The sequence below is a fragment of the Fusarium solani genome (assembly GCF_023522795.1).
Source record: "Fusarium solani strain SB1 chromosome Unknown bctg00000001, whole genome shotgun sequence".
Classification (NCBI taxonomy): domain Eukaryota; kingdom Fungi; phylum Ascomycota; class Sordariomycetes; order Hypocreales; family Nectriaceae; genus Fusarium; species Fusarium solani.
The window spans coordinates 4,143,789-4,165,650 of record NW_027072156.1 but is presented as its reverse complement, the minus strand read 5'-3'; the positions used below and the strand labels follow the sequence as shown (position 1 = coordinate 4,165,650).

The 21,862-nt window shown below is 52.6% G+C and overlaps 6 protein-coding genes across 6 annotated transcripts; 1 reads left to right on the top strand and 5 right to left on the bottom strand.

The window, feature by feature from the left end:
* Positions 1-351: 351 nt before the first annotated feature.
* Positions 352-1,127, top strand: MRS44_003399 (uncharacterized protein; the record flags this gene model as incomplete). Its single annotated transcript, XM_046275371.2, has 3 exons — positions 352-567; positions 637-825; positions 879-1,127. The coding sequence occupies 3 exons, from the start codon at positions 352-354 to the stop codon at positions 1,125-1,127; spliced, it is 654 nt and encodes a 217-aa protein (XP_046137514.1).
* A 526-nt stretch (positions 1,128-1,653) lies between these two features.
* MRS44_003398 (uncharacterized protein) lies at positions 1,654-3,205 on the bottom strand (the record flags this gene model as incomplete). The annotated part of the gene is made up of 2 exons (XM_046280820.2): positions 1,654-3,089; positions 3,148-3,205. The coding sequence occupies 2 exons, from the start codon at positions 3,203-3,205 to the stop codon at positions 1,654-1,656; spliced, it is 1,494 nt and encodes a 497-aa protein (XP_046137513.1).
* A 1,188-nt stretch (positions 3,206-4,393) lies between these two features.
* MRS44_003397 (uncharacterized protein) lies at positions 4,394-5,379 on the bottom strand (the record flags this gene model as incomplete). Its single annotated transcript, XM_046272567.2, has 2 exons — positions 4,394-5,016; positions 5,073-5,379. 2 exons carry the CDS (start codon positions 5,377-5,379, stop codon positions 4,394-4,396), a joined length of 930 nt encoding a protein of 309 aa, XP_046137512.1.
* Positions 5,380-8,044: 2,665 nt separating this feature from the next.
* MRS44_003396 (uncharacterized protein) lies at positions 8,045-8,548 on the bottom strand (the record flags this gene model as incomplete). The annotated part of the gene is made up of 1 exon (XM_046282978.2): positions 8,045-8,548. The coding sequence occupies one exon, from the start codon at positions 8,546-8,548 to the stop codon at positions 8,045-8,047; it is 504 nt and encodes a 167-aa protein (XP_046137511.2).
* A 2,061-nt stretch (positions 8,549-10,609) lies between these two features.
* Positions 10,610-12,189, bottom strand: MRS44_003395 (uncharacterized protein; the record flags this gene model as incomplete). The annotated part of the gene is made up of 3 exons (XM_065623195.1): positions 10,610-11,418; positions 11,472-11,663; positions 11,715-12,189. The coding sequence occupies 3 exons, from the start codon at positions 12,187-12,189 to the stop codon at positions 10,610-10,612; spliced, it is 1,476 nt and encodes a 491-aa protein (XP_065479267.1).
* Positions 12,190-17,637: 5,448 nt separating this feature from the next.
* Positions 17,638-18,698, bottom strand: MRS44_003394 (uncharacterized protein; the record flags this gene model as incomplete). The annotated part of the gene is made up of 2 exons (XM_046283887.2): positions 17,638-17,740; positions 17,791-18,698. The coding sequence occupies 2 exons, from the start codon at positions 18,696-18,698 to the stop codon at positions 17,638-17,640; spliced, it is 1,011 nt and encodes a 336-aa protein (XP_046137509.1).
* Positions 18,699-21,862: the final 3,164 nt, after the last annotated feature.

The window sequence follows — 21,862 nt, the reverse complement described above, 5'->3', positions numbered from 1 at the left end:
TATTAGGCATTTGTTTGTTTCAGTACATGTCGTTGACCAAGGAATTGAGTGAATTAAAGCGTAGACAGTACACGTCCCCCCATGTCTCGTGCCTGTCAATTTTCCCCAACTCGCGACAGCGCCGCCCGCCCCTCGTTGGAAATCTTAGCAAAATCCTTATCTTATCGCCGCCGCGTGTATGTGCCCATTCAAATACCTACACCTTACCCAGTAAATCAATCTAACTCCAACTAACACACGCTCCTCATCAGACGCGACGACAATCCTCCCACTTCTTCTTTTCAATTATAGTTTGGCCAAGAAGATTCTTTTTTTATATACCCCCGTGTTTATTATCTTTTCTGGTTTGCAATGGAGACTTGTTCACCTAGCAAGCGACGCGCGCTCGCTCCCCTCGACTCCAACGCGCTGGCCCCAAAGACGCTTTTCAAAGCCCCCACGGCGAGCACCTCCAGCGGTATCAGCCCCGTCAAGATGGCCATCGAGGGGAGGAAGAGGCTTCTCGAGATGGAGAGCGCGGCGGCAGCTGGTCCCGCGGGGAAGAAGGCGTGTCTAGGACGTGACGAGGTATGTTGGCAGAGGATGGATGTCATGACGTAAAGAGAACAAAGACATGCTAACATTGGGGTTCTGTAGGACGCGTCTGAGAGGAGCAACAGTCCTGATGTTAGTTCTGTGTTCGACACGTCTGCCAACGACGCTTCGTGGGCTACAGCTGCTACTGAACACGACGCCGCTACAACAACCGTAGCTCGTACATCGACATCTGCTCCCGCATCACCAGCACCCTCAAGAGGAACCCTAACGCGGCAACAAGTAAGACAAGTACGTCCACCAACCCAACCAACAAACTACTCCTAAATACTAACAATGACCAGAGAGCAGAGACCCTTCGACTCCGCCTCAGCCTCGCAAACTACAAGCTCCGCACAGGTCAGACGGCCGTACCCCTCGCCGAGCTGCAGCGTCGTCCCCTCCTCCCACGCGCCATCCACGTACGGTCCCCGACGCCGCCTCCCGCCGCGCCCGAGTCTGACATTGGGGAAAAGGACCGTCGGTCTTCGACGGACTCTCAGCGGACAGAGGTGATGCCTTCTGAAGGAGAAGAGGAGACGACAAATCAATGATTTTATATTTGCTACTCCAAAAACAAAATATTGGGGAAATGGAGTTGGGGTTGGCGGAGTTTTTGATACGGGCTGTTCCATCTCATCAGCGTGGCATGTGGGCAAAGCGAAGCGATGAAACGGGGAGGGCATCTTTCTTCAAGAGGTGATTTTCCTCTTGTGCTGTGATGGGGGACATAGGGCATCACAGCATATCTATCTGGACCAAAGTTCCAAGAGATATTCCCATGGCGTTATAAGGGTGGGCTCATGGCATGCGTGCATCATTTTTGGGAGGGAGGGAGGGCGGAAGGGCTTCCTGCCACGATATCTGGACATGTCTGGAATCCCATGCACATAGCGGTTCAATTGCTTCAATGATTTATTCATTCATTCACTACAGTCAGTCGTAGGTCTCGTTCATCGTCTTGTGACATGATACCCAAATCTTGGTCTTCATCTTGGTATCTCCTCAACTCCATCCACCATACGTACCCCGCCCCCTCAACTCCAGTACAACTCCAGTATCTCAACCCAGTATCAACGCTTAGTCTACAAGGATCTTGGGCTCCAAAGATCCATACTTCTCAAAGAACTCCTTGAACAGCCGGATGCCGTAGCCAACATCCGCGGTGCCACCCGTCTCGCGGATGCTGTGCATGCTGAGCTGCGGGTTGCCCAGGTCGAGCGTCCGCATGCCCAGCTTGGCAGCGAGACCGGGTCCGATGGTGCTTCCGCACGGCGAATCGTTGCGCACGACAAAGAGCTGAAGAGGCACACCGGCTGTGCGGGCGCACTCCTGGAGGAGCACGATGCCGGGCGAGTTGGTGGCGTAGCGCTGGTTGGCGTTGATCTTGATCACAGTACCGCCGTTCATGGCTGGCTGGTGCGACGCCTCGTATTTGCCAGCGTAGTTGGGGTGAACAGAGTGCGCCATGTCGGCCGACACGAGGAATGACCGCGATAGCGTCTGCTCGTACGCCGTCGCCTCCTCACCCTCATGGTGGACAGCTTCATAGCTACCCTCACTGGCAGTGTCGCGGTTGCCGGGGAGGACCGAGAGACGGCGGATGACGGATGGCAGCAGGTTGGAGTTGGCACCCTGTGCCGAGGTCGAGCCAATCTCTTCGTGATCAAAGCAGACGGTCAATCGGATGGTGTTGTCCTCCTCGAGAGCGTCCTCCTCCTTAACCGACTCAATAAGGCCCTCGACTGAGCAGTAGGTCATGCCAAGGTTGTCGAGGCGAGGGGAAAAGATGAATTCGTCGTTGATACCGCCAATGCATGACTTCTGGGTATCATAGAGCACAAGCTCAAAGTCAACCACAGAGGCGACATCGACTCCAGCCTCGGAGGCAATAACGTCAAGAACGTTGGGGTGGTGTCGCTCCGTCATGGCCTTGAGAGGCTTAAAGTCCTCCTCCTCTGCCTCTGCCTCGCCCTCCTCCTTCTTTTCCTCTTCCTTTTCCTTCTTTGCTCCCTTGTTCAGCTCGGCAGCTGCGAGACCTGTAATTGGGAAAAGTTCCGTCTCCTTGTTGGGATCGAAGTTGCTCTGTCGGTGAAGGTGGATGGCCAGGGTCGGGATTCTCAGCAAGGGCTTGTCGACTTTGATAAGCTTCTGGACAAAGTTTTCGCCCTCCTTGACCAGGACACGACCGGCGATACTGAGGTCTCGGTCGAACCATGAAGTCCAGATACCACCACCGTATGTTTCAACGCCGACCTGGAGGAAGCCAACATTGGACTTCTTGGAAACTGGCTTGACACGCAGGCAGGGGGAGTCGGTATGGGCGCCAACAATGGCGACGGGGTTACCGGGACGCCACTTGCGGCCGATGGTAAAGGCGACGATGGTCGAAGCGTTGCGGGTGAGGTAGTACTTGCCGCCGGGTCGGAGAGTCGAGGCCCACGAGTCACGCTCGCGGATGAGGGTGAAGCCCGCCTTTTCGAAACGAGCCGAGGCGGATCGGACAGCGTGGTAAGCTGCAAAGCAATGTTAGCAGGAGCATGTTAGTGAGAGGAGGGTTGAGGAGGCTCTAACGGGTAGGCGACTCATTGACAAAGTCAACAAAGTCGAGAGCTTCTTGAGGAGGGGCCATGCTGGGCAACGAAGTCGAGAAGGATGCGACGAATGCGACTGATGGTCGTGGAGAAGATGCAATTGCGATTCTAGAGGGGAGAAGGCGGCGTGATGCGATGCGGGAGAGGGAGAGCATCTGGCGGAGATGGAGGAGGAGAAAGAAGGCGGGCGTCTAACAAGTTGGAGATAGGTACGTCAATCGAAGGTCGTTGGAATGGTCATGGTCGGTCAAGTCATGTGGTTGGTCAGTCAATTGAACTTGAAGGTCCAAGCTTCGGTACGTACCCGCGCTCACCGACCAGAGGAGGCGGGGCTTTCACTCACCCCGCGGTGGATGAGAAGCACTCATGGTGATGATCTGGATGGCCCTGTTATGACCCTGTTTCTTTCAGGATAGGTATCAATAGCATCTGATATGATAGATGACCTCTTTACTTCCAGTCTTTAAGGCTATCAAAGCCTCATTGTAAGGTTGAAGAGCAAACTCTCCATGTTCCTCACACTAACACGACAACCTCGGTTGCAAAGGATCCATCCTGCTCGGGAAAACAGGTTTGAATCATCACTACGATAAAATAAAAAAAGAAAGACAGAACGGTAGAGCTGATATAAACAAAGGCTAGGCTTCAGTTATCACTTAGTAGCAACTCAAGAGTGCTCCCAAATCCCCATGCCAAGCTGCATCTCTCTTCCCTCCAGGCATGATGATGCTGCTTGACCGGTTGCTCCGGAAAAGATGACTGCATTTCTAGACTGGCCATGATGGCCATGCAGTGTAGTTTTGGTCTACAAGTCGAGACAAAAGTATTCGTACCACTTATCACCCGTCGCCATCCTAAGGATATCAAAAGAAGCATGGATGAAGGGTGTCCCCTAGATTTTTTTGTTTTTATCTTTTATTCCATCTAATAAATCCCAACCCGTCTAATTCCATGCTGCAATTCCCCGGTCATCAGAGACCCCCAGATATCTAATCATCCCGATGTGATGGCCCTGTCATACCCAAAGCTCAATGGTCGATATTTGCACCAGAGCTACCCGAACAATTCTACCAAAACCAAATCCAAGATAAGACAAAGGAAATCCAAATCAATGCGCTAATATCGCTAAGACAAAGAACATCTCATCCCCGGAGCGGTCGGCTAACTGCTCCAACACTGCAAGTATAGACAACCATCATCTTGGCAGACTCGGCAGCAGCTTGTCCTCAAAGGTTTTGGTTGTTCACGGTACCATCGGAGCTGCCGCGGATGCTGGAGAGTGTGGCACCCTTCTCGCTCTCGGAAACGGCGTTGGTGTACTCGGGCTTGTTGAAAACGAGACCAGGGTGGCCGAAGCAGAGAGCGATGGCAGCAAGGACAATCATGACACCCTCAAGGATGATGAAAGGGATCTCGTGCTTGATAAGCTCGCCATCATAACCATCCTTCAGCTCGGCAACACGGTAGATGCATCGGGTGAGGATGAGGATGATGGAGGCCGAGAGACCGGCGAAGAAGGCGTTGAGGCGCCAGCCAAAGTTGGCGGCGCGACCAGAGCGCCAGTAGCGGAACATGTAGTCACTGAAAGCGACGATGAAGAGGAAGAGGATGATGACCTGCAGGATCAGACCGGCCATGGAGATGTCTACACCCACGTCGTTGTCGGACGAGGTGGACATGGCACCACCGGCGGCCTGGAGGACGAGGCAGACGATATCGAAGGGGATGAAGATCCAGTAGAAGAGCTGAGGCTTGAAGCGAGAGAGCTCAGGGGCGAAGAAAACGATCGTCTTGGAGAGGGTGACATAGATGGACGCGGTGTAGAATACGGGTGCGATGGTGAGGCAGACTATGATGTGTTAGTTGAAGTTTGCAAGAGGGGTTTTTTTTCTTCTAGAGGCTCACCAATCTGAATCATGAAGGCGTTGAAAGAGAAGGGGTTGTTGTACATCATGACACGACCGACATAGCCAATAACCTCAGACAAGCAGCCCATGAGCATACCGGCCATGAAACCCCAGGCCTTCCATCGGAAGCCCAGGTAGGTATGGGCGAGACCGACAACTCCGAACAGAGCGATAAAGGCAATGTTGGCAGCCAGATCAGGTCGGTAGCCGAGGAGGCTCCACTCGACCTTGCAGTTGTCGAGTGTGCAGGGCGAGTCGGAGCCAAAGTAGTCCTCGGGAGGGATGGAGTAGTTGTAGTTAGGCATGTTGGCGGTTTAGAGTGTTGATGTCGAGGGAGAGAGAGGGAGTGGGTGTTGGTATATATATTAGTCCTCAGCGAAGGCGGGTCTGAACGAGCGGGAAGAAGATGATGAGATGAGATGTAGGGAATTAAGCTTATTGTGAAGCTCTTGGTAGTGGATTGCTGCTGCTGCTGGAGATGAGATGGGAATGAGAGACGGGAGATGGACGAGTTGATATAGACACGGTAGAGCCGGCAAGCAGTGCGTGGGCTGTATAAGGCTGGGGAACGGACTCGGTAAACACGGTTACCATGCCATGCCCTACGGCACTGAATGGACCTTGTGTGTGGTCCCTGTCCCAGGCCCACGGGCCCATGACGAGGCTCATACCGCTCGCATCTCGCATCTCGCACCTTGGGACGATTAAGAGCGAATGGATGGGTGTCCGCGGGGCGCGAGTGGCTGTTACCAACCAACAAGCGGGTCCCAGCGCGGGTACAAGCCTCAACGGGTTACACTGGCCTCTAAATTAGGGCCTGTCAGCGAAGGAATGTCCATGGGAAGCAGGGATGTGGTGGATCTTGAGTCAAAGAGATGAGATGTTGTTCGAAAAAGGTTGATCTGTGCGGTCGGCATGCTCGAGATTCTAAAGATGGTGCCTAAGATCGACCCCCTGGTAATCAGCCATCTACGCCAGCTACACGCGCGGCATCGAGAGATTCCCCGTCACATCGAGAGATTTCAGTTCAAGGCAGAAAAAGAGTAGCCGCTAATCTCGAGAGGCTTTGACGGGTGCGAGGTGCGAGTGCGAACAAGGGCCTGCGGATCTGCCCTTTTTTTTCTTTATTCCCTGCCAATGACGGCATCTTGCACAGCCCGAATCTTCCGTAGGGCAGTTTTTTAAACATTTCCATTTTTTTCATTGGTCGAACCGCCATTATCGTCGCGTCTCTGTGCTTGCGTCAGCCATGCGAGATCCCTGGGCTTACCAATTCAAGTACGATACGGTCTTCAAGACACCACAACCAACAACAAATTTCCATCTCTTGAGGCTCCCTCAGCTGGTGGCTGATGCAATCCAGGTCCTTGTCGGGTCCCTTTTTTTTCTCTTTCTGAACTTGGGCACTTCATTCAATGTCTCACATGCAGAGTGATTGTCCCATAAAAGCAGTCTAATGTCCTTTCTATCCCCAAAGTACTCTAGAAGCTGAAAGCTGTCTGACATGAAGCGCAGAGTCGCACCTAAAAGAGGTGTGTCTGTCTGACGACAGCTGCTTCGTGTCATCACATCACCACGTCTCGTCAATCTTACTCGGCCAAGCCACGCCTTGGATGAAACGCGGCCTGATTAAACCCAGCCCTAAAGGTGATCGGCCTGGCCGTTGATATCCAACGAGGCTTTTGCACTGCCCCTGTAAATCGCACTCGCTCAATCAAACGATCAACCATGCAGCATCTCCAACGGGGTAATTCTTGCTGACACCTTCAAGACTTTGGTTGCTCCGTAAGCCAGCAAAGACATGAAGCGAAGCGAGAGTGGAGCCCCTAAAGCTCTAAACACGTCAAACAGGGTTCCGAGTGCGAAGAGAGTTTTTAAGCCCGACTCCGTACCGTATCTCGTTCAGCACACCCAAGTCCGTGTCCGTGTTACTGCCCCACACTCCGCCTCCCCGTGCCGTCGGCCGTTATCCTTATTCTCCGGCCCGGCGGTGCGTCACGTTTAGCTCCGCCCCGGCCGCCTCTTGAATCATAGATATCCGATTGTTTCCCCACGAACATGTTGTTGTTGTTGTTGTTGAAGATTTGGGTTTCTTGATTACGCAAGTGTTATCCCCGCGTAATTAATGCTACTTACACCGTCTTGGCGACTACCACGCGAACTGTCCCACTCTTGTCTATTTTAAGTCCTAATAACTCTAGCCATCCACAACAGTCCCACGATCGCAAACTATCTTCTTACCACAGCGGCCATAAACCAAGATAAAGGTTTATCGCACTGCATAACTAAAAGGATCAAAGAAACGAGTGGAACATGTGCTCACATTTAGTATCTTATAGATAATGATCAATGAGAAGTATCGCCTCGATTATAGAATCGGCAAGGGCGGTTTCGGCCTTGTTTACGCAGATACGTTTGGCCGGTGGCTTATGCTCGTATTCTGACGTGGACCTCGTAGGCACCGATGTTCTGACTGAGGAGGGTGTTGCAATCAAGCTGATACATCATCGAAAAGGACGCGATATGCTTGAGGAGGAAGCAAACACTTACCGAGCTCTCTCTGGTGGAGTCGGAATTCCTCAAGTCCTATGGTTCGGCCGCCAGGATGACTACTACGTTTCGGTTCACACACTTCTCGGCCCGTCCCTGGAGAATTTATTAAACTACTGTGGCCGGCGCTTATCACTCACAATTGCTGTTACACAGACAGTCAGGTCTTGGTTTAGAGCAGGTCTTTTAAATGGTTATGGGCTCCTTGGGGAGATGGGTGATGACATAATGGGAGGTAGTGTGTAGTCAAAGCAGACCCTACTAGGGTTCGTGGTGGACTCTATTATGGCGTGCCCTCGTCACGACTCGGTTCCAGTCATGTAATAAAGACACCGATCCTAGCCCTAAATTTGTCTCGAAAAGAGACTCAAGACCTACAACCCGTAGACCATCCGCATTCCACTGAATATACCTCCTTTCTCACCATGTACAACGAACCTCAGTTGGAGTGAAGACCGAGACATCGCATCGGTACCCGCCCCCACACGAGCAATTCTTGTATACGTTCTTCTTCAGCGAAACGCAAGTCTTCCTCCCAGTATTCCCCTCAACCCAATGCCCCCGCATCCTCTTAGGGTCAACGCAGACGTCCAGGTTTCCGAGGCAGGTTGTTTTGAACTTGTGGCATCCACCTCCTTTGCCGATGTTGTATGTTTGCTGGCACTTGTCGCAGCGGTTGATGCGAATCCACGCCCGAGTTGGGGTAAGAGGCATGTCCGCAGCGCTTAAGAAGTCGATTCGGGCGTTTGATTGGGGGCAGTCACCCTGGGAGCAACCGGCCATGATCTCGAATGTTGGTTCAGAATATTCAGATGCAGTGATATTGAAAGGTGAACTTATAGCGGCCTCAGCAACAACAGCACCTTGGGCTGTCACTGTGTTGCCCAGAAGCATAGAAGCGCCAAGTAGACGAAGGAGGAGCATTGCGAAAAGTCTCGGCAAATAGCACGTGACTCAATAGTTGTAGGTGAGATTGATGGAGAGATTAAGAAGGTGACCTTGATATATGAGGGAGAATTTCTATGGACCGGCTCCATGTACTTATACCCTCATTTCCAGAGGATCCGAAAGCCTTTTAGATAGGAGTGCGGACTAAAGACTAACATGTGCACCGTATCGACTGGCCATAACTAAACAATAACTTACGATCAGAGCTTGACCAGGTGTCAAGACCCACCAAGTTTTATCGATTTGTCGAGTCGATACGGTATCTGGTTCGACAATTACATGAGACTACGGAGGAAGCTTTCAAAAGTCCTTACCAGAGGAATCAACGCCACATCTCTTGATCCTTGTCGGTTACCGAGTGGTACATCTTACCTTTACTTGCTTCAGCGCGCCTCTGCCTAGAGCCTCTATCGCTTCAGGGGAGATAACGGATGATCACTTCTTGCTCAGTGATTAGGGCCTGCTATTCCTTGCTAGCTTTCAGAGGCGACGACTTTTGAAAGCTTCCTCCGTATTGATGTTGGGGTTTACGCAGGGTTGTTCTTAGGCGAGTTGCGATGTAGCTTCCAGTTGTTGTGTCATCGAATCTTGGGCATAGGCTTCAGTTGTGTTACGGCTATGTTATTTCCGTTGGGTTGCTCAGAAGTCCCCCCCACCGCTTCTTCGAGCCCTTGACCAAGCGATGTAGCTTCCTTTTTCAGATGCCAGACTCTCCTCCCACTGCTACCTAAGCGACCTTGTTGGACAAAAGTACATCGGCTAAGGGGCCGTTACAATGCCATATAGGTAGTGTCAAGACGCTGAAGGTTCCACCTGTTGGTTTTCAAGTTGTCTGTTTCCGGATGAAAAAGGCACCTCCTTCTGGACTACAAAATCTGCCCATCTAAGGCCGCATACGCAGCCCACGACGAGGGTCTCTACCGGTCCTCAACCGAACCTAACTCTAGCGGGAAAAACTCAAGGCCGGAGACGAGGATGGCACTCTATCGTGGGCTAGGTGAATGTTGACGCGGGGGCCTATCTTGATGACCGGGCAGTCGCTAGTGCTAATAAAATGATCACCGCGCCCAGACTTTAGTGCGCGGGTTCCTGAGCTAGTTTTAGGGAGCTCGGGGCTTCCCGCTATGATCCCGGCTGTAGCATGGATGGAGGATCTTGGGCGGGAAGCCGGCCGGCCCAAATTGTGGCCTCATCACAAACGCTCTGCAACGGGAGCTCGGGAAACCTAGATAGACAACCCAAACCCCCCGCTTCGATGATGACGAATAAGATCGAAGCTTTCTAAATTAAGCTCTCAAAGAGCACTTTCCCAAATCGTTGGACGTCCCTTCTTTCTCAGCTGCCAAGGCCGGATCTGCCCGGCGTGATGCACATACAAAAGACAAATTGTGCCAGCCGCTCTTACATCTTTCCTCACCTGCTTTGTCCTCCTCTTTCCACCCTCATCGCAGACCTCGAGCTTTTTTTTCTTCGGCGTGACGATATATAGGAGCCCGGACGGTCTGTTACAACTGTCCTTAATAATTCCATCGCGGCCAACCCATCTCCCGATCCGACTGCGTTTTTGGTCCATTCCTCCACTTTCTTATAAATACACCAAACAATAAGGACGAACCTTGATATGCAAACCGGGCAGAGAGCGCCAATGACATTGTTTCGCACTGGTCTTCTCTACAGAAGCGCTCTACTTTCTAGTCACGACCAATCGTGTGATTCCTGGGGCCATGTTACATCCTCATCCTGCCAAGGTCTTGGCTCCGAGAGCATACATCCTGGATTGCCGAATTCGAGCACCCTGGCCAATTGACAGGATTCCCTCAACGCCAAGCTCTTGGCGACATGCTTCTCTCGACGGTCCAGCTGTCGTGGAACAGAACAATAACATTCTTCACCACGATGCGCAGCTCGATATGGCTGACATATTGTCTAGAAGACGCCAAATCTTTTTCATAATTGCTCAAAATGTTAAACTTGGATTTATGGCATTGCCCCCAGGTCCGTCTAATCTATAACCCATGCAACACACTTTTCCAGCGCTCATGTAGAGTTGGAGTTGTCAGCGCAGGACCAAGCCGCCGATCCTCCCGAGACCTTGTAAGAATCCATGATGCCCACGACTGACCCGTACGTGCCGGCAACCATGCAAAAGGTTCCAGAGACCACAACAAAGATGCTCCAGCAGACCATCAGGTGCCACCTGAGGTCTCGGTCCTTCCTGGACCAGTTGTCGTACAGCCACATGCAGCCATAGGGCTGGAAGCACATAAAGGTACCGAGGAGGGCGCCGATGAGCGAAACGAGACCACCAAAGACGGGGATAGCACTAGCGATGATGTAGGCGATGATGGTGATACCGCCTGTACAGCCCAGCCATGTCCCCCAATGCACCAGGGTGTTCGAGTTGAGGTGCTTAGAGCCGCGCAAGATTCGCACAAATATGTACTTGGCAGGGACGTGTGTCACGATCATGGCTGTGACGAGTAGTCCAGGAAGGGCGAAGCCGTAGCAGACCTTCTTCATGGTTGATCCAGCAGATCCCAGAGCAGGTGAGGCGACATAGGAGCCACAGTAGTAGTAGACAACAACTCCGATGGCGACGTAGGTGCCAGTCACAATTCCCTGTGCCCAAAGGAGGGAGCGGGTGTAGTGCTTAGGCTCACGCATCTCGGCGGCGATGGTGAAAAACGCGGGGGTTCCTGAAAAGGCAAATATGAGGGCCGAGATAGCAGAGATGCCATCGACGAAGCTCGGCGTGTTGGTGAGCTTGTAGTCAGACACCCACACACCGCCCTTAGGTGCGGCAGCAGGGCGATCCTGTACACCGACGGCAACAGTCACGGAAAATACTATCAACCGTTAGAAAGATATCCAAGGTTGTTTGTTGAGCGAAACAACTCACTGGCAGTCATGATGCAGACAAGTCCAATCCAGGCGAGCCAACCGATCTTACCAAGGGTTCGGATGCTAGCAAACCCAAAGGTGGCGACAGCAGCGACGGCCACAAAGACAGCAGTACAGGCGGCGTGTGTAGAGACGGCATTAAGACCGATTGAAATACCCAGCATGGCAGAGCCCGATACGAATATCCAATCTGATATCATCAGCAAGATTTTTTTGCAATGAATCGCACGTAGGTACTCACAGAACATAAAGATGATAGCAAAGACCTCTCGGCCGATCTTGCCAAACATCATAAAGCCGGCATCGTCGAGACCATAAACTTCAGGGTGTCTCTTCTTAAATACGCCAATCATATAATCAGACCAAGTAGTGATGGCAGAAATCACAACGAGGCAGATGACTCCAGGGATAACACCCAGAGCATCGAAGGTGGCCGGGATAGACAAGACACCTAGGCCGATCTGGGTCTTTGTCATGAGAGCGATGGTTGCAATCCACCCAACCTGTGTTTGAAATATTAGCCTCGACGGCAATGCTGTTGGGGAGATTTGGGGTGATGCGTACATTACGGTAGTTGGGTCCATCCTCCGTGACTTCTCCAAAGACAGCATCTTCGACGTGCGAAGAGGCATAGATAGATCCATTTTGGGAGGGGGACTCTGGAGTCCATCCGAAAAGCCCTCGGAGTCCTGCGCGGGCTTCTTCTCCTTGAACATGGTGGGAGAGTTGTGAAGGGGTGAGGTGGGAGTAAATGTATAGGAGTGGCTTAAGTGAACATTTGGGAGAGACAGCAGCAACCCTGGAAAGTCTGGGACAACCGGAGACAACCTGGGGGAGGGACTCGTGTTTTATTCTGGGGAAAAGAGGAACTGACGGGGTAGAGCTAGGCTGGGGAGTTGATACAAAAAGTATGGATGCTGGGGAAACAAGACCTTTTTAAGTCGTTAGGTTTTGGTGCTCAGACATTGGATGGAAGGAAGAACCCCACAAGATGGCTTCTGAATTCCCCAGACCCCACAGAGAGTATGACCAAAGAGAGACGGGGTAGAGATCATGACAACCGGGGTGGTGAACTGCGCAGAGTGGATGGAGGGGGTGTAAGTGTGATGGAGTAGGTCGATTCATGCAAACCCTGCGGAACAGACTTCTTCTCGTAATGGAAAATACCCCAGATGAGCGAATTCCATGGGCCCCAGGGTGCCTCCATGACCTCATCGTGTCTCCAGAGTCAAGTCTCACGAGTCGGTGCCGGTCCAGGGACTCGGGAGAGGGCTTGCTGGCTTGAATGGTGGAGTATCGGATGGAGAAAACTGACATAACTGGTCCCACCTTCCCTGAAGAGGATGCTCAGGGACACTTCCCCACTCTCCCCGGGCTCTCCTTCTTCAACGTTTTGCTCTTCTCGGGCGGAGAACCCGAGACCCTCAGTGGACAAGATGAGAGTTCAAGGTTGTTGAAGAGGTATAAGGCGATGTTTTGTCCCTTCCATTGCTCCCACCATCTTCAAGCTCGTCCTTAAGGTACACACTAGCCAGGTACAGTAGATTCTGGAGTGAACCCTGCGGGGTCAGGGTTCTTTCCCGTCCCAAAGATTGGAGAAGGTGTGACGCCAGGTCGGTTTTGGAGAAAACGAGGTGTTCCTTCCTTGAGCCTCAGCGAAAGACCAAACCAAGGTCTTTGGGATTCACCGAAGGACAACCCGATCCCGTGATAGGCTAGATCCTCTTTCGCTTCTTTTCTTTTTCCTCTTCTCTCACTCTCTCCATGTTCGCATGATGTCATCCCTCCCAATCGCCTTGGCATCGCCATCGCCACCAAAAAGAATGCGGCTACGCTAAACTCGTAAGAGACTGGCCTCGGGAAGGAACCCGAGGTGGTGTTGATGTTGACTAGAGAAGCCGACCTTGGAGGCTAACGCACGCACGAGCCCTTCAAATCCGGCCCTGAAACTAACCACTCAAAGAGATCCCGAGCTGACATTTCGATATTGGACCATACGCAGACCGTAAAACGAAGTTGTTGGCAACGTCGGGTGGGACTCGTCCGGAGTCCCCGGACTTTCGGTGTCTCTCTCTTTCTCTTCCCCATTGGGACAAGCTGCGCCCTAGGAATGACTTCATCACTACAAGGCTCCACAGCATGAGACATATCTCGACTTTGAGATCTACGCTGTTTGAAAACCCGTCTTCTCCCGGGCAAGTCTGCGTCTCGGCAGCCCAGGGGACGATGAGCCATCTTCTAGACGCACCTACAGAGACCAAGCATGAACCGATATGCGAGCAGACTTGCACAAAGATCCCTCCCAGAATGCTTCTAGAACAAGGCGAAACGCTGACGATCACTCCTCGGGATGGGAAACCGAGAGCCATTCATTATCCAAGCTTCCCTAGACTTTCGAACAGGAGTAGGGCCCTTGCGATTATGCCTCAACGGTGTCATGCAACACCGGAAACAATTCCACGTGCAGCTCTTAGACGAACAAGTGGGAGAAGGTGAACAACCCCAACTCGCCGGCATGGATATCCCAGTCCATTACGGGGTACGGAAAACAACTCGCCTAGACACCAAGTGGTTCTCGTGAGAGCTGAAAATCACATGGACCTTATTGGAGGTACGTATTCGTGGCAAATATCGTGAGGTGGAACAAACCTGAGAGTGACTGGCCGCGTAGCCGCCAGTATGACACGGGCGAAAACGACGGTATCCGGGGTCTATTGAAGCAACCCTCGTTCTGACTTTCTGGTCCTATTCTTCTGATACTTTGTCAAAGCACTCGTTGCTTGCGTACCATATGATGCCATGGAGCTCTAGAATCGAAGCATAGTCATCTCCCCAGACCCGAGATCTGACCCCAGAGACCCAATCTTCATGTCCCCTCATTTCACCCCACGGCGGCCCCGTCCTATTACTCCATCGTGGAGGTCTAGATCCTTGTCTTTAGAGACTCAGAATCCGTTGGGCGGGTCAATGGACTCGTCGCCGCAGTCTCCAAGATGACCTGAGAAAGTGGCTCCCTGTTGAGCTAACTCGGCCCTGTGAGATGGATCCTATTACATCTTGGTCGTCCAATCATTACCACTCTTCTCAGAGGTTACGAGTTTTTATAACGTCCCCTTCATCCTCTTCCACTTTCTAACCTCTCGCCCCAAACTTCCGATCCTTGCCAGTCGACGGCATACCCGGCTCCGTTATTCCGTATCTGCCCGTCGGTTGACCCCCGGGCACTTGCGACACTCTTTTTGATGACATTTGGAAACATGATCTTGGCTCGGGCATGAACTTTACAAACTTTTCTTTAATCGTGCGTCCGCTCGTCAGCAGAATATGTGTGGGGAGGCAGACAATTCCAATCATGATCTCTCTCGATGAACACTGCTCGCACAGCGCGGTTACGGCGAATGAGAACTATTAAGCAAGGAAATGACCTCTACGAGTGAAGCTATAATCATACATGCTCCAATTTTTATCCCGGTTTTGGCCGGAGCCAAGTTATGCATTGAATGTGGCGTAGTGCCGCGAGTTGCGATCTCCGGTCCAGGAAACTGACGCACGCCAACGAGGTGACCAAGGCTATTCCCATCAGAATGGCGAATAGGGAATCAGGGCCTTGTTTTCAGGCTTCGGGATGGTTCGGAACTAGAGACATGAATCAGAAAGAGACGCGGCACACTCGACGGAACGGTGTGGGAGTAACCTCCAATGGGCACAACGGCAACACCTCCCTCCTTTGTAGCGCTACAGAGCGAAAACATGGCTTCATCGATTTGACTATCTGAAAAGAATTTATGATGCCAGCTTGGGTTCCAAGCTCCTTGGGGTTTGGTGACGTAGAGTTTCAGGGGCCGGCATTGGATGACGGCCCTTGTAACCGTTGCTGGAAGATTCAGCCGACCTTTCGACGCTATTGGCTTCTTTTCGAAACTATTATAATAGTTCAAGGTATCTCTCATTGTCTAGACTGCCCGACCAGAGCTGTTGCCGCCGCGATGCTCTTGCCAGACGAGACTCTAGGACGTCAGACACCGACCGACTGGGCAGCACGACTCATTAGCGCAGCGTACAAAGATGACTCAATCATAAAGGTAAGACATCATCGTTCTAAATCCTATGGCCTCGGTTGGACCCTTGGTGAAATTACATCCCAGATTGGCAATGCGAGAGGTTCAATGGAGGAACGATTGAGCACTGCTAGCTGGAACTCGACCACAATGCCTCCAGGAGCCGAGCCAGCAACGTAAAAAGTTAAATGTATTGAATTGGAAGCAGGGCCTCCACCGCATCAATTTTTCAGCTGACCCCAACAGGTTTTCGTATCACTCCATATGGTTCATCGTGCACTGTTGGTCGCTCGGTCGCCTACCCGGTACCTTAGGTCGTCGAGAGCACGCGACATACGACAAAGCCCGCCAAGAGCCTATGTCAGTCGAGCCAACGTGACTCAGAGGGCAGGTGTAATATATTACATAGACGGAAACTGCTTTCAAGGTTAGGAGTGGGCGGTGAGCTGAGAAAACTCAGTGGTTGCCGAGGTCAAGAGGCAATCAATGGCCAAGAAGTTATTTCTTAGCGAAATAGCTCACCACTCTTAACTACACTACACACTCGATATTGTTTGATCGCACAGCAGAGCAGTAATTAATGTGTAAAAGATATGTCCATAAGGGAGTTACGGCGTGGGCTGGGAGATAGTGAAGAGGTCATGGGGTGATGTGCGGACCATGTCTAGAGAGGAGCGGCGGAGAAGGGACAATGAGGAAATGTGGCAAACAGGCTAGCTCAACGAGAAAACTTGTCCGATAAGACTGATATCCTGGAAAATAGATAGAAAGACAACATGTTTATGAGTTTTGAGCCGCCAATTGGACGACAAACTCCTCCTTCGGTGGTGGGTTAACCCGCTAGTGTTGGCAAGCCATTCCCGAGGATTTTCTTGGCTATTTTCTTACATACATGACGCGAGCAATTAAGCTTAACAGCCCTGGTGCGCCTCCGTTGAAGAAGGAGGAGTCGAAAAAAGGAATAAAACCTCCATCTAAGCTTATTGAAAAGGTAAACTGATGTGCTGTTCACTTCAAGGAGCAGCTGTGTGAAGGAAACCCGACATTGGACTAGACCAGAACCTCTCAAATTCGGGGAGAGTAAAGAAGTATGTACTATAATAGGCTAAATGTCTCGGGTTAGGTCTGATCATTCCCCGGAGAGGAACTAATGTCTGGGGGAGTTTCGAGGTCACCGCTGGGGACACCGAATAGCATCAGACGGCCACCGCTCCGCAAGCCATGAAGCCAATTTGAAGACTTCAAATTAGTCTTGTTAGGCTTGCATACGACTCGCAGTGATTTAATGAATCTCGCCCAATTGGACACGCCATCGACGGTCCTGTCTCAGTCAGGTCCAGACGCTATCCATGTCTCAGTCCAACACGTGAGCAAATCAATAGTTCGCTCCGAATCGCCTCACCTCGACAAGACCTTCCCCGCGCAATGCCCTGATTCCTACAGAGTACATGCAATGACTCTTGCACCCGACCCATCCTCATCTCCCTCAATCAAGGCACAGTTCCGTCCATTCACCCGCACCTGGGCTATCGGGTCCAATGGCGCACCCCTGATGGCCACACATCGCAATCTCCCAGGGGCCTGGGCCTTTTGTTAATTTGCCGTCGCTGGTTTGGAGTCGGTGGCTGGTGACCTCCCCTCCGTAGCCTCGTGCCAACTTGGGAAATGAGCCCGTGCATGCAGAGGGGAAGGGGGAAGACCGTCGATGGGACCTCACCCCAGATTTTCCAGGGGGTTTGATGGCTTGATGCGACCTCCCGGCGGCGTCGTTAGCTCGCGCCCCATTCACAACGTCTTTCTTCAGAGGGGCCAGGGAGAGATGGATGCCAAGGAGCTCACATAGACAACGATATACAACTTCAAATGGTAAAAAAGGTTGAGTTTAAAAGCAGATATTCATGATTTGGTCCAGACCAACTATCCAATCGCCCAACCATGAACACCCGGTTGCAGATTAGAAGATTAAGTACAGATTTGTGTGCCAATAAAGCGGTAGTATTCACTCGTCTAGTTAAACTCTGTACATGTCCAACAAGACAGAATACCTGGGTTCATAAATTGCCATAGCCTGCAGGCTTCAACTTATAGGACGAAAAAGGGAAGAATTTAAGCCAGGAGGAAAGCGGCGATACCGGCGGCAGCGGCGAAGAAGGCAGAGCCAGCGAAGGTGGCGGCGCCAGCGGTCACAGCAGGAGGCTGAGTGGGGACACTGGGACATGTTAGTTCTTTGCTCTTCAACTCTTACGAAGCTTTACTTACGTCTCGTTGCCGTGAGCGGGAGGGTTACCGCCAGCGGGGGTGGTGGCGGCGGGAGGGGGAACAGCAGGGCCGGTAGGGTTGCCGGGCTGGCCGGGGTAGCCAGGGTTGCCGCCAGTAGGGCAGGGAACCTGGATGGTAGAGTACTCAACGGTGGTGAGGACCGTGGTGTAGCTCTTGGTGATGGCAGTCACAGACTGAGAAGGAACGCACTCGGGAGCCTCAGGGACGGGAGTAGCGGGGACAACGGGCTTGTTGCTGGACTCAGCAGGAGGGTTGGGGTAGACAGGAACGGTGCCGTTGTGGTGGGGAGCGGGCTGGGAAGGCTTTCCGGGGTAGGTAGGCTTTCCGGGAGTAGCGGGCTGAGAAGGCTGCTCGTACACAGGCTTGCTGGGCTGCTCATACACGGGCTTGCTGGGCTTAGGCTGCTCATAACCGGGCTGAGTCTCAGCAGGCTTGCTGGGCTTGGGCTGCTCGTAAACGGGCTTGGTAGGCTGCTCAGGCTTCTCAGGCTGAGCGGGCTTGCTGGGCTCACCAACGGGGCAGATGGTGGTGGAAACAGCATAGGTCTCGGTGGTCACGACAGTGGATCGAGCAGGGCAGTTGGTGACCTCGGGACCGCAAGAGGTGATGGTCTTGATGTTGGTGCTGTAGATGGTAGAGGTGGTCAGAGGAACCTCAGTGGTCTCGGGAGCCTCAGAGGTAGGCTCGGGGGCCTCGTAGGTGGGGATGGGAGCCTCGGAGGTCTCGACAACGGGGTAAGAGGTGGTGCTGACGACGGTGGATCGAGCAGGGCAGTTGGTGACCTCAGGACCGCAAGAGGTGATGGTGACGAGCTCAGTCTGGTAGACAACGTCCTTGGTGGCCATGGCCGAAGAGGCCAGGAGAGCGGCGGCAACAGTGTAACGCATCTTGAAAGTGTTGATGGTTGAGAAGAAGGGTGTTTTGGTTGTAAAGAGTGGATAAGCTTAAAGCTCAAAAGGTTGATAGTTGTTGAAAGTGGTGAAAGAATGGACGACCGAAGTCAAAAGGAGTCAAGAAGCAGGCAGCTTTGAAGTGTAGGCTTGTTTGGCTGTGGAAAGAAGGAAGAAAGGATCGATGAAAGGTCGCAGGACGGTCGCGTTTTAATAGCCATGTCAGTCCTCTACCAGCAACTCCCAGGCGGAGATTACGTACTGGAGGTTTCCAGGAGGTCGGCCGTCTCCATGATCCATTGCCACCCTGGGTCCAGGGGTTCTGGCAAACGGCTCTCGACTTGAGATGAAAGAGAGGGCGAGTGTGACCCTGGCAAATGACCCATCCAGACTGGGGTAAGTTGGATGGCGGAGCCATGTCGCGGGTCGACCGCCACGGTCTCTGGAGTTGGTTGCGTGTGGAACCGCCGTGGCCCGTGGATCCGTCCACCCTTGGATGCTGGATCACCATGAATTCTGGGTCACGGACCAGAGCAATGACAGGGGCACGGGCTTCCATGGATAGTCTTGTTTCGAGAGCTTGGTCAATGGTTATCATTCATGCCGAGCATTGACGACAATGCTAAGCAGCAACGTTTCTTGGAGCTGTTGACCAGGCAGACGAATTCTGCTCGAATAGGCTACTCGTCATGAACCAGAAGCGACCTCAAAGAGGCCATCTTTCGGGGCAGCGTAGCGTCCATCTGCAGGTACAGTCAGTCCCTGACATCCATCAGGAAGTGAGGTGTCGGGTGGATGCTGGGTGGGACAAGGAGTGGACCAGTCAAGCGCCGTCTCTTCACCCTCTCTTCATCTCGGTCGTCCAGAGTGGTTCTGTCGCCCACATTGGCTCGATCGGCACGGCTGCCACTACCGCCCGGCAGGCTTTAACTGGTTGTTTGACCGACGAGGGGCGGCTTCTGGAGGCGTCAACTCCAGCGAACAGTAGTCGAGGGTCCATGTCTGATAGGCGGTGATGGGCGGGTCATGGACCACTCACAGTCGGTCAAGCTACCAAGCTGCGAAAAGGATTCTCGTCGCGAGGGATTGCAAGCTGAGGGCAGCACGACAGATGGCTCCCTCCTACCGCGCACTGTTCGTTCTCATCTCTGGCCCTCGTGTGCTGCTGTATGAGGATCGGACGCTGGCGCATGTTGATCAGGGATGTAGTTGATGAAGGGGAAGCCGGGGTTTGTGCCCTGGACCCCGACGCCGTTGGTTTAGTGCTGGCGTCGTCCAGTGCACCTTCCTTGATGGTCGACCGCCAAAATGAAAGGACTTGTTCAAGCACAACTTGTGCAAGACGACATAGTGCACAGCCTCTCTCTGCACAAAAATTCATTGTCAAGCCTCGGCATCATACGATTCATGGATTCCAGCCTCACCCTTCATCTCTTCCCAAACGGCCTGTTGTCCATTGTTCTAACCCGCGGCCTAAAAAGGACCAAGGCATGTCTCGTTTCGCATTGAGTGCCTGCTTTCAGCTGCGTTGTACGAAATGCCACATCTGTTCCTGGTAATGGTCCTTCTTTGTTGTCTGATGCCCAGCCATCCTTCTATCAACATTGGACCAACAATTCAGCAGCAGCCAAACACAATGTTATGACAATCTCCTTGCAGCATGCGCATAAGCCAATGAGAAGCAGCACCTTACTCGCGGTATCCATCTCCTCATTAATGCACGACATGGTTGTTATTACAAGGTCCGCGGTTGTGCAACTGATTGGCCTCCCGTCGTTGCACAAGTCCGACACATCACTAACCGCTCACAAAAAGCAGCTGCAGCCGCCTGGGGATTGTGCCACACCTATCTCCTAATGCAGGAACCCACATTGTTGGTGCGGGACTCCATCCCCATGAAAAGAGTCAAGCCTCAAACTTGGCATCGACTGGATTGCAACCTTCCATCAACGAGCCGTGCCCGTTGCGAGTCGGGGCGAGGACAAGCAATGACCATGGCAAGCCCCCCTGCCCATCATGGAAACGATAACTGATGTTAATTAGATCGCATGAGCTTGTTTTCGCCATGTGGACATGAGCCAGCACCAAAAGGACGCCTCCAGAACCAACCTACACATTCAGAGTTTCCAACCGAGATAACCTGTGCTAAATGTAGAAAGACAGACCGCAAGAAGCAGGGAGACAGGAGATGGAGGGGTGCCATCTCCATCTGGTTGTATATCTCGGCTGCCTCATTGGGCTATCTACCGGCCGGAGCTTGGTTCGGGGCAATCAACCCCAAGGGGCTCGCTCGTTTCCACGCTTTGATCAAGACTCGTTGCAACTTGAGCAGGACCTCGTAAGGCGGTGACGGGCATCTGCATCATGTTCATGGAGCAGAGACCGCCTCAACTCGAGCGCATGGATGATGCCGCCATGGCCATCTCAATCAACTTGGCCCTCTTGCCCAATCTCTTGGCCTCCCACGAGCGTTTATTCCCGCTGTGGTCGTCCGCGCGTCACACCATGCATAGTTTGCTGCTAATCAGAGGGCTCTTCCAAAGCCATGACGTCGAAATGTCTCTTTGAAACAAAGAACCACAAAATGGGGGTCTCTTACAGAGGGATGCTGCCAACTGGTCCTCCACTTCTTACAGCGCATCCCGGCAGCGCCGTGTATTCCCTAGTCAGCATTCAGAGCAACAGGGACGATCGCCGCATCCAGTCGCAGAAAGAACCAGCCTCGTCCTCTGGCCCGTTCTATTCTCGCAGCTCGTGTGACAGCAGCTGCAGAGGCGAAAGGAAGCCAATATCCCCCCTAACTTGGCCGGGAAACCCCTGCTGGTCTCCTGCACCAGCTGTTGGCTCTCAACCAGCCAAATCATGCCCTCAGCGCCACGTCGCGCCCCCAGCCGGCAGTGGCTTGCCGCCTTCTCCTGACGATCGTCTGGGCTGCCATCGAAGCTTGGCACCGAATCGAAGGCCGCGGCCATGTGCTGCTCGTATCAAGAAATCATCGATCCAGATTTTAAGATGGGGGTTTAATCCAACTGCAAGGGGACCAGGTCCCCTATTTCCGCTCCCCACAATTCGCCATCACTTCTCTGCCCACTTGTCTCCCCGCAAAAGGAGGGAAAGGAGACGGTTTGGAAGCGCAGCAGAAGGGTGGACTCTCTGGCAGT